We start from the raw sequence: 11,846 nt of genomic DNA, 5'->3' as shown, positions 1-11,846 counted from the left end.
CAGATGACTGGATAAAGAAGATATGGTATATGAACACAAAATGGAATACTACTCAGCTATAAAAAAGAATGAAATTTTGCCATTTGCTACAACATGGATGGACCTGGAGGCTATTATGCTTAGTGAAATAAGTCAGAGATAGACAAATACTGCATGATATCAATTACATGTGGGATCTTAAAAATAAAACAAATAAATGAACATAATGAAACAGAAATAGACTCACAGATATAGAGAGAACAAACTAGTGTTTCCTAATGGGGAAAGGGGAGGGGAGAGGCAAGAGGTAGGGAATTAAAAGGCACAAACTACTATGCATAAGATAAATAAGCTACAAGGATATATTGTACAGTCAATGTTTTATACTAACTATAAATGGAATTAAACCTTTAAAAATTGTCACTATATTGTACACCTAAAACCCTATATAATATTGTACATCAACTATACCTCAATAAAAAAAATAGTAAAGTTAAATAAAAATGTGTTTCAGGGAAGTCCAAAGACTTCTGTGCACCATGGTTTCACACAAAGCACATGTAAATGCTTCTAGAACATGGAAAAGTCATTCCAACAGTTATTATTAATATACACTGGCTCTCTGACAACACGTGCCATCTAATGTAGATGCACAAGATTTTTAACTCGTTCTCGCCTGGAGAATCCCAGGCACGGGGGAGCCTGGTGGGCTGCCGTCTATGGGGTCACACAGAGTCGGCCACGACTGAAGCGACTTAGCAGCAGCAGCAGCAGCAGCAGATACATTTTAAATTGTTTAAAAATAAATAACTTTGCAAAAGAATAGTTTAAATGTATTACATTAATTTGATAACAAGCTTACAACTGTGTAATAATTCTTAATATGAATAGCTTATAGTGAACACAAATGGTATTATTATAATAGTCTCCATCTTCTTATTAGGTGGAAACATCAGAAAATGAGAGAGGAGTTTCCACAACAAGGTATAATCAGCATCTGCCAAAACTCAGTATTTTCCTCTCAAGTCAAAAGAAATAGTGCTATGATATTATGGCTTTGTGCCTTTTCTTGGTAATATCTCAATTCTTTTTTTTTTTTAATATTTAATTATTTATTTGGCTGCACCAGATCTTAGTTGCAGCATGTGGGATCTAGTTCCCTGACCAGGGACTGAACTTGAGGCCCCCTGCTTTGGGAGCACAGAGTCTTAGCCACTGGGCCACTAGGGAAGTCCCGGTAATATCTCAATTCTGACCTTAAAGAACAAATAGAGAAAAAAGTAGGGATACAGATATGTTTGAATGACAAAGCAAATAAATTTGACTTAAGACTTTTACCCTTAAAAAAAAAAAGACTTTTACCCTTGCGGTTAAATGAAACTAGGGAAAACTTAGTGACGAAGAAACAGCTTGAATTACATGTGTCATCTTAGATAGAAACATTTTTCTTGTGCAAATGGAAACATTTTCTAGATAGGGCAATGTCAAAACACTATGTTACAGCATTGTGCAGTGAATAAACACTCTGCATTTCAAAATAAAAAAATATTAGGGATAATCACCCCCATGACTACTGAATCAGAGGTAAAATGTTTAATGATTTCAAATTACTCAAGACTTGGCCAAATTTAAAATAAACAAGTAAAAAACTTTCAAAAATGGCAGTACATATTATAGGCAATAAGACTTCCATATATCTCATATGGTTTAATATTTTTCTTACACAATGCTTCAGAATTTCCACACTTTTTTCCACTATAGTCTTTGGTGGGGGCAGAGGTCAAATCTAGCACATTTTACTAGTGACTACATTAAGGAGAAATATAAATCCAACTGCAAAACAATGTTTTCTTTTTATCTAAGTCAATTCCAAACCTAATGTAAACTTTAATATTGCAAGAGAATCCTCCAATCCATTTATGCAAATTAGTGGTAAAGTTCTACCAAGAAAATGTTGACTAAACTGAAGAAACTGAGATAAAGCGTTCACCAGAGGAAAGTACAGATGTAAAAACTTGCTACCATAGGAATCTAAATTCATGTAATATTTATTTAATAATAGTTCTAGTTCCATAGGTCTTTATATGTTATGTCAATTTGTATCAGTGTTTATAAAGACAGAAAAGGCAACAATTTCTAAATTGGCCGGCTACATTTCTTCAAGATTTTTAAATGCAAGGCCATTTTTATAAAATATAGAAATCATTGGATGAAAATGAAGGCAACAGGAAAACTGAACTTTTCACAACCAAAAAATTAGCACAACCTTAAAAACAATTTAGAAAAAAATTGTCATAAAAGATAAATTGCAGATCTTCATTTTATTACTCAGTCTATGTCAATTCATAATTCTAAATCTTTCTACATTATAAGATTAAAGATCTTTTTAAGTGTATATGTAAATTCTGCATTTTATCACATGGGCATGTTTCTTCAACACTATCTTTTGAAAACAGGCCACTTAAATAGACCACAATTTTTATTCTAAAAATTTCTTTCAGCTTAGCTTCAGGTTGCATACAGGTGAAATGTGTTCTCAATGCATAAAAATCACAATGGATAGCAGCAAAGGACTTGGGGGGCGGGCATAGATTAAGGAGAATCTGATATTTTACATTGTCATTATTTTGCATATGATAGAAGACAACTCACACTTCTCAAACCTTTTGGTTCTTTTTAAAGAACCAAAAATAAACTCAAGACATGTTGGCAATACTTCCTCACCCCTAAACAAATTGGCTTTTCTTTTCACTTTAATCTTGAACAGTTATGATAGTGAAAGATTTTGATATAATGTACGTTTATAAACTATAGTCCAGTCTCATTTCTGGAACCCAAAGTGCAAGATGGAGGGTTCTCCTAATCTTTCAGTAATTCTTCATTTTGTTTGGCAAAAGCAGTTTGTTAAATAAATCTATTCTGATATGCTGACATATAACAAAACAGCACAGGTATGGCAAAGAATGCACCTGCAGGAATCTTGATACTTGATTGGTCAGTCTGACAGGGTAAACTGCATATCCAGGTAACAGAGACCTTGAATAACAAAAAGCTCTATTTTCCCAGGCTCTGGCTGAATGTTTAATTAGATCAGCAAATTGTCCATCCATATCTGGTTGTTCATAAAAGCAAAACCTAACATTTGAGCGCTCAATTCTAGTGTAAAGTGTTTTACTATGGGAGTGAAAGCTGGAGCTTAAAAGATAACGGTCATCAGAACTAGCTGGAGCAAGAAAAGAACCATCTGGCATTTTTGCTAGATTTCCTTCCTTCTCCCAGCATGTGATTGGTCCCCAGCACTATCCTTATTTCACAAGTTTTTTCAACTCCTCTGTAAAGCTTGTCACAACCATAAGACCACTACTTTCCATTGAGTCATAACTCTTGCAACCACAGGAGCAGAGTCAGGATCAAAATTCATATGATAGCACACATACTTTCAAACACATGGACATCTGTGCTGGTAAGTCCACCGATGTTCATTTGGATTTGATTATTCTGTAATGGTGAGTGTGGAGGGACACCATCATGACTCACTCTTGGGCTTTGCAACGTGACACCTGTGGTGTCAATGATCAAGCTATACATAGACGGATCCACAAAGTTCTCTAGGGCAACGACTAGGTCCTTGTCTTCCGGATTTTCATTTTGGAAGAAAGAGTTCTCTCTGGATAGAGAAGGAACTACAGAAACTTACATGGGAGAACTATCCAGACAATAGCTAGGCTATCCTTCCAAAGCATACATTACCTCATTTCTAGGCACAAAATATCAAACGCAGTGTTTCTTTAAAGAATTTATTTATTTTTGGTTGTGCTGGGTTTTCATGGCTGCCAAGAGGGCTTTCTCTAGTCGTGGCAAGTAGGGACTGTAGGGTAAGGGAGTCAGAGAAGGCGAGGTTCGGAAAAAGAACAAGACCGGCACTTTACAGGAACAGATCACCTTTAATGAGGTGAGAAGGGGCAGTAGTCAGATTAGTGAGCTGCTGCACTAACCCAAGAAAAGAGTAAGTGTATATAGGCATATATGTGGAAATCTACTGTCTTAAGGGAGCCTGTTCTTCTCCAAGGTTGTTCGGATTAGTTCTCTCTTAAACGGCTGGGGCAAGGCATTTGGAGATCCGCCAGAGGCTGGGACGGGCTGGGAGCTGGGCGTAATCAACCTTAACATCCATTTTTTTTCTTCCAGTGAGAGTTCTTTGTTTTGCATAGAATGCTGGGGAGGACCCGGAGGGGATTTTGAGCCTTTCCTTCACGGACCACCCTCCATTGTGGTGCCCCGGGTTCTCAATGCTCTCTAGTTGAGGAGCACAGGGCTCTAAGTGCATCTGCTCAGTTGCTCGGAGGCATGTGACATCTTCCCAGATCAGGGATCAAACCTGTATCCCTTGCACTGGCAGGCAAATTCCTAGCCCCTGTACCAGGAGGGAAGTCCCAAGCGCAGCCTTGAGGCATAAGTCCAATAACTACAGGTTCGTGTTCATTGAGGGAAGATGCAAATCTCCATTCTGAGATTCTAAACTCTTCAATTATTTTGTTCTCAGCACAGAGTTTCAGTCTGAAGACTGAAAATATTTTCAGACATCATTCTGTGTTGGATCTGGATTGGAAGAATGAACCAAGACTTTGAATCTTACTTCCTCCATTTTGATACAGGCCTCCTCAAGAGTTTGCTGGTCAAGAGGCTAAGGGGTAGGACTATAGTGATGATTGCCAAGGGAAGTGGATCTTATTGATCTTTCAGAAGTCACATGTTTAAAAACGACTGGTGCTGAGGAGAGGACACTGCATCCTCATCTGGCAGAGCTCCCAGAGGGTGCGATCCTCTTGCCTTTCTGTTTTTGTTCTGCAGAAAGCCACCTTTTTAAGGTACCCATTAGGCTTTCACTCTTTGATCTATTTTGTTTTATCTTGTTCATCTTCCCTGTTGATATCCCAGCTGGCCTTGTCTTTACCATAGCAGCTACCAAATAAGGAATCATGTTTTCCAAACTCACTGGCTAGTGATGGTTGCTGTGCTACCATGAAATCAGTTTCATCCTTTTATTCAGGTTCAACGATTTCCAGAAGGTTTTTAAACAAATTTTCTTCGTTATGACTGGTTAGCTAATCCGGGGGGGTGGAGGTCGATCTCTCTCTGGAACAGTATCCGCAAACATCTGATGAGCCTGGGGTGCTACATCGGTGTATTCTTCCAGCTTCATTGAACCATTTGGCCGCGGCGGCGGTGGCCAGAGCGTGTCTCAGGCTCCCTCACCAAGCGCTGGTGCAACTGCTGTGAAATATGTATTTGTTTCAAGCCGCTAGGTGATTTGTGAGACAGTAACAGAAAACTAATATACCATTAGCGGTGTTATTAAGGTGGCAAAGTTTGGGATTGCGGTGGAAGAAGCATCTGGTTTGTTTTAGATGATTCTGAATTTTGAATTGCTACCCATAAAAGGGAGAAAACAAAACAAAACACTAAACAGAAAGAAATTGGTGTGAAAGAGAACACACAAAAGCACCCCCTTCAACGCCTAGGTCAGGCCTTGGTCACCCTTCTCCAGCCTGAAGTGACTGTTCCCTCCTCAGATATTTACAGACACTGATGTATTTTATCACCTTTATTTTTTTTTATCACCTTTATAATGCTCTTCTTTTTTATGCTCTAGTGGCTTTCTGTGTCTAACTAACTGGGCTTCAATTTCCTTGAGGGCAAAGATCTTCTCTTGTTGATTTTTGCATCTCCCACAGTGCCTTGCACAGTATCTAGTAAATGTTACTTGATTGGCCAAAGAAGATGGTTTTATCTGATAAGTCTTTCAAACTAAACCCTCCAGGTGCTACTCCTGGAAAGCACCTGGAGGGGGTTCTGGAGATTCCAACGGGGTGGGGGGGGTGTTTCCTTATTGATTCACAGTGAGCCCCACCACCCAGCTTTCCCCAGCAGCATCCCTTGACTCCTCTCTCAGGAGAAGGAAACTTAGACACAAGTATGGATGGGCCAAATAGCTTGCCCAGCTGGCAACATAACCTGGCATTGAAGAAGAATTTTACTTAATTAGCTAAGCACCCTCGACTCAGGAAGGCCTAAACATCTGCCAGTGGAATTTGAGAAGTCTGTTATAAAAGTTGAAAAGCTGATTTTATTCACCGCAGATCAAACACTTGTAGTGAGGGGTGGGGCACTGGGGGGGGGGGGGGGGGGGGAGAGGTTTCACCAGTTAAATCAAATTAAGAGAAGAAGCTGGTGCCCAATTTCCAGGACAGTTTGTGTCGTGAACTTTTTCACTGCACCTGACTTTTAATTATGGATGTAATAAAAGAAATTATCAATATTACAAATTTCTTCTGCACTCATATCCATAATTAACAGTATGTGAACTGTCTCAAAGAAATTAAAGCAAAATTTGAGGACCTAAGTTTTTTTAAAAAAATAAGATGACTAGGTAGTAGAAACATTTTGAATAAACTCACGGATTTGTTGTCTTAGATCAAGGACAATTTTTGGGGAAATAAAAAGGCTCTGAGAGACCCAGCTTCTTGCCTTCATTGGTTTGTAATTTCTTGCTAATGTGGCAAGCTACTTTAATCCTTTCTGGAACAAGAGATGCAATATAAATTAATACCAAATGTGACAAAACGTCTGAACAGTGGACTTGAAACTGCAGGAGGATCATAAAGAACTGATTTGTTCAAGGAAGCGGAGCAGTTTAGTCTCTATTTAGATGTGTGGTTTAGGTAGATGGCAAATGAATCAATTTATCATTGTTGAGCTGCCTTGAGTTAAATGGTATCACTGATTGTAACAATTCGCAAAGCAATGTAGTGGAAATGAAGTCAACTCGGAAGGGTCATGGATTTTGAAGAATATGAATCTTTAACATTTTTATGGCTGCTGCCTTTGCAGTGCAAACTGTCAGCATGTCCTTGAGTTGTGAAGCATTTGCCGTTAATACTGGGGGCAAAATTATCGTGAACACCAAGAGGATTTGGAACTTTTGGGCTATATGGCCAAAATCTGAGATGCTTGGGTTCATTTGGCCCTGAGAAACTCAATCCTTTTAATCAAAGCGCTTAAACCAATGGCTGGAATCAGAACTAAGACGTGTTCAAATTGGAATTCTCTCTTTTGAATTCTAGCCTTTGAAATATAACCATTTAAATTTACTTGCTCAGAATTGATTCATCATCTTCCAACTATATGAATGAAGTTGATGAAACTTGTATACGCCTTTGGCATTCCTATTAAAATCTATGCTCTTTGCTAGGTAGTAGACTATACCATGGAGAAGGCAATAGCAACCCACTCCAGTACTCTTGCCTGGAAAATCCCATGGACGGAGGAGCCTGGTGGGCTGCAGTCCACGGGTTCGCTGGGAGTCGGACACGACTGAGCAACTTCACTTTCACTTTTCATTTTCGTGCATTGGAGAAGGAAATGGCAACCCACTCCAGTGTTCTTGCCTGGAGAATCCCAGGGACTGGGGAGCATGGTGGGGTGCCGTCTATGGGGTCGCACGGAGTCGGACACGACTGAAGCGACTTAGCAGCAGCAGCAGCAGCAGCAGCAGCAGCAGCAGCAGCAGCAGCAGCAGACTATACCACTGGCAAAAGTATCATTCAAGTATATAGTTTCTTTACAACCATCCGCTTCGCTAGTAAAAAAACTTGGTGGCTCCTGCCCCAGACAGTGCCCTAATAGCCAGTCGGGCTGACACGGCTGCTCGCATGCGCTCTAGACATAATCGTGTTTGTCGCAATGGGCCCTGCGCGGAAGGTTACATAGGAGAGATTGACTTGATTATAGTCATTTTGTTGGTAGCACTCGTTACCGCGCTACTTCCGCGCTGGTACTTGATTGTAACAGAAAGTAGTTCCGGTCCGTGTTGTTTCGGCCGAGGAGCCGTCGCCGCCATTTCAAGACCGTGAGAGGTAGATGGCCAACCAGAGTTCTAGGGTTCGAAAGCTGTAACTGTTGCTGCTGCTTAAGCCTGCCAAAGCACTGGTACGGCTACTGCCCTCGTGCTACTACCTCTAGAAACATTATTGCCAGTAGTGGCGGCTGCAGGATTCAATCACCCCCTTCTTGCACTCGCTCTAGAAGCTCCAGATGGCGTCTTCCGTGGGCAACGTGGCCGACAGCACAGGTACCGGTGTCTGTTCTACTTTGGCAGACGCCCCCTTGGGGTCTCGCGCCGTCCTCTGCCTCTCATCACTCCCTCCCCGCTGGCCATCCCCATTGCATCAGTGGCATCGCTAAGCTTTTCGGCGTCTAGCGGCATCTGATCTGGGTTTTCTGCTGTCGTCCGTTCCTAAAACATTTTCTCTCACTTGCTTGGCTTTTTGCTTCCTTTCTTGCTTTGTAATCCTATACATTTTCTAGCCTTCTGCTCTCTTGGGACCCTTCTACACCTGTGCGCTTAGACTGTCTCAGAATGGACTGCATTGGAATCCCTGCCCTTCTCGCTGCCTTTCATTCTCCTTCGCAGTCGTTTTCTCCCCAGTTCAGCTCACCGCCCCCTTCTCTTCCCCCTCCACCCCGCTCCCTTTAGTCCGATTTGGTGGTCCTCTGTCAATCTAGGGCGGGGGTGCCGTTCCAATGTAATCGTATCCTCACTTTGCATCACCCCAAGGACGAGCGCAAGCTCCTGGGTGCGCTCCGAGTAACCTCTCCAGCAGGGGATTTTGAGCAGCACCGCGCCTGGCAGCGCCTGTGTGCTGTGCCTTGGGTTGAGCGGCCCCGGTTTCGATTGGAAATTTCCAGGGGTTCCTTTTGCCATCGCCCGATTCCACTCGCTGCCCCCAGCCTGGATTTCCCACCCTGTCCTCCTCCCTCCGCTCCCGCGGGGAGCCACACCCTTTCCTTCGCGTGGTTGCCAGCCCTGCGGTCGGTTTCCTACCCTCGGGGAGAAACCACTCTAGTGAGGGGGCTTCGGCGTTGACCATCCTGCCCGCCCGATTCTCGCTTTGTGTTACTTTGTCCTTGTATTCCTCCGCCGCCGGCTCTGGGTCTCCCATCCCCATTCTTTAGCCCGGTATTTCTTTATTCATAGGGGGTATATTTTTTTGAGTTTTCATCCCTGCTTGAAGAGTTTGTAAAGCAACTGGAGTGTAGCTGCACAAGTGCAAGGCGGTTGCCCTTTTAGACAATTAGTCTGAGAACATTTAGTACTAAAAATAAGAAAACTCCAAATTATAGGAGTGTCCTTCAGCTGCCTTTCCGTATTGAGGCTATTTGGGGCGGGAGGAGGGGGGATTGGGCTGCGGTTCTAAGGTTTCCCACGAGGTTATTTTTTTGTTGGTTTCTCAGTTGAGATATGTCAAGGGTTTTATTGTTCTTGGACATTCTGCACTAAGAGATGAATCTTCAATTGTATCTTATATTTGACTGTAGGTAGTGAGATTGGTAGTGTTCCCCTCTCGCTCAGGGATTTTTTTTTTTTTTTTTTTAAGATTTAAGAGTCTGTCCTAGATTCTCTTGTTCTAGCTTGCCCTTTTCTTTATTTTTTGGCCGCACCATGCGGCTTGCGGGATCTTAGTTCCCCGGACCAGGCATGGAACCTGTGCCCCCTGCATTGGGAGCGCAGAGTCTTAACCGCTGGACTACCAATGAAGCCCCTGCTTGCCCTTTTCTGCCTGTTATTTTATTTGAGAAAGTTGTCATTTCTAGTGTTAAAATAGCAGATAGGCGGCTTTTGAAAAGTTGATAAAGTATGGGTTAAAAATAAAGAGCAAGGAAGGGAGTTCTAGAGACTTGTTTAAAATAGATATAGTGAATAGTGAAGTCGCTCAGTCGTGTCCGACTCTTTCCGACCCCATGGGCTGTAGCCTATCAGGCTCCTCCGTCCATGGGATTTTCCAGGCAAGAGTGCTGGAGTGGATTGCCATTTCCTTCTCCAGGGGATCTTCCCGACCCAGGAATCGAACCCGGGTCTCCCTCATTGCAGGCAGACGCTTTACCGTCTTAGCCACCAGGGAAGCCCCAAAATAGATGGGACCGAATTGAACAGAAGCAGAGTGAGCTGGGGAACAATAGCAGTCTGGAATTCTCCAGGCCAGAATACTAGAGTGGGTAGCCTTTCCCTTCTCCAGGGGATCTTCTCAACCCAGGGATCGAACCCAGGTTCCCCACATTGCAGGCAGATTCGTTACCAGCTGAGCCACAAGGGAAGCCCATAAGAGCTATAACCGTCCACAAATGTGGATGCAGGTCTCTCTGCTCTTAACGTTAGTGGTCAGCTAGCTGTGCCTTGTTAGGAAATTTACTTTACTTTCCTGAGTATGCAGTTCATTTGCCAGGTCTAATGATTGAAGGTCTAGGCTCAATATGAGCTTCTCACTTGGAGCTTGGTAGAATTTAAGTATTTAATTTGTAGAAAGTTTCTTACTCTGTCTCGTGGAAGTACTGTGGTCAAATTCCCAAGTAATGTATCATTGTTTAAGTATTTACACTTGAGACTTAGGCAGCTTGTTGTTTTCCATCTCTGGGCTTTAGCTGTATATTCTTTATCTTTTTGTATCTGAACAAAGTTACACACAGCAAAGTGCATTCATTTATTATTAATTTAGTTGCACTTTATTGAATGGTTTTATATTTTAGCATTTCCCCATTCTTTAAAAAATTCACTGCAGTTGTAGGTAACTGCTTAGTTTATACAGGGTTGTTTGCAGTGTTTTAGTCCTTTTAGTCAGTATCAGAGCTCTTTAGAAAATGCTAGTGTTAAACCATCGTGGGTGAGATTTAGCTAATTTGGTCTCAGTGTGAGTTTGGAATGGTACAGGAGCAATATAATACAGTCTTGGATTTTGATTTAAAATGTTTGACCCCTTTAAATATTTTGGCTCTCGACAGATGAATTCATCTTGTTTATCAGCTGTTTTAAAAATAGCACCTTGACTTTTAGTTTTTTCCCCTTATGCCTGTTTCTAGTGTCACCCTTAAAATAATTTAAAAATTAAGTTGTGAAATAATACAAAAGCATGAATATAATTTGAAGAGTTAACCACACATCTGGTGTCCCCACCCAGGTTAAGAGGTAGATTGTTACCAGTACCCCCGCCCCCGCCATCCAACCTAAAACATGGGACAAAGTATTAAGTTTCCCAGTAGGTTATTCTGACATTATTACATCTATGTGACCTCGCAAATCACATGTTTTATATTTCGTTTCTCTATGTTAACTGAATTATAAGGAATAATGTTTAGTAATGAATCTTTAGATGCTACATCTGATTTGTAATTTAAAATACCAAGTATTTTTGGTCATAAAATATAATCTCATTTGCAAATAAATATTTCTGTCTAGGCGGGGAATTCTAAAAATGCCAATTCTGCACCTGATGTTAACTTGGGGGTATCGATAATGTGCAGAACATTCTAGTGCTTTACATAGTTTCAAGCGTTTTCATCTTTAAGTTTAATATACCATATTTTTACATTTTTTTGTTTGCATTTCTAACTTTTTGTTTTCCCCCCTCCTTCCCTCAAATGTTTTGATGATTCTCCAGAACCAACGAAACGTATGCTTTCCTTCCAAGGGTTAGCTGAGTTGGCACATCGTGAATATCAGGCAGGAGATTTTGAGGCAGCTGAGAGACACTGCATGCAGCTCTGGAGACAAGAGCCAGACAATACTGGTGTGCTTTTATTACTTTCATCTATACACTTCCAGTGTCGAAGGCTGGACAGGTAGGAGATGTGGGGGTGATGCTGGTGATTGCTGCCTCTTGAGTGCTGAGCTTGAAAAATGTTACTTAAATATCTGAACTTGAAATTTTTCCAGTTCTGGGTTTCACCTGGAGCCACCAACGCACATCTGCTCTCTTGCCCACTTGTGATAGGCCCAGCTGCCAGTTTTCTTCCCTGCTTTTGTGGTGGTGGTT

At 41.6% G+C, this 11,846-nt stretch overlaps 1 protein-coding gene and 1 pseudogene across 2 annotated transcripts in view; one reads left to right on the top strand and one right to left on the bottom strand.

The window, feature by feature from the left end:
• Positions 1-2,846: 2,846 nt before the first annotated feature.
• On the bottom strand, positions 2,847-7,879 carry LOC120881629 (annotated as a pseudogene).
• The window catches only part of OGT (O-linked N-acetylglucosamine (GlcNAc) transferase), a 40,995-nt gene continuing 36,977 nt past the window's right edge, over positions 7,829-11,846 (top strand). The window contains exons 1-2 of one of the 2 annotated variants that reach the window (XM_040265707.1): positions 7,829-8,110; positions 11,502-11,652. In XM_040265707.1, coding sequence (XP_040121641.1) covers positions 8,074-8,110; positions 11,502-11,652 — 188 coding nt within the window. In that variant the 5' untranslated portion in view covers positions 7,829-8,073. Of the gene's footprint in view, positions 8,111-11,471; positions 11,653-11,846 lie in introns of both variants that reach the window. The other variant, XM_040265706.1, reaches the window with a different exon arrangement.

This window comes from Oryx dammah, unplaced genomic scaffold (assembly GCF_014754425.2).
Source record: "Oryx dammah isolate SB20612 unplaced genomic scaffold, SCBI_Odam_1.1 HiC_scaffold_23, whole genome shotgun sequence".
NCBI lineage: Eukaryota > Metazoa > Chordata > Mammalia > Artiodactyla > Bovidae > Oryx > Oryx dammah.
This window is presented reverse-complemented; position numbering and strand designations above follow the sequence as displayed.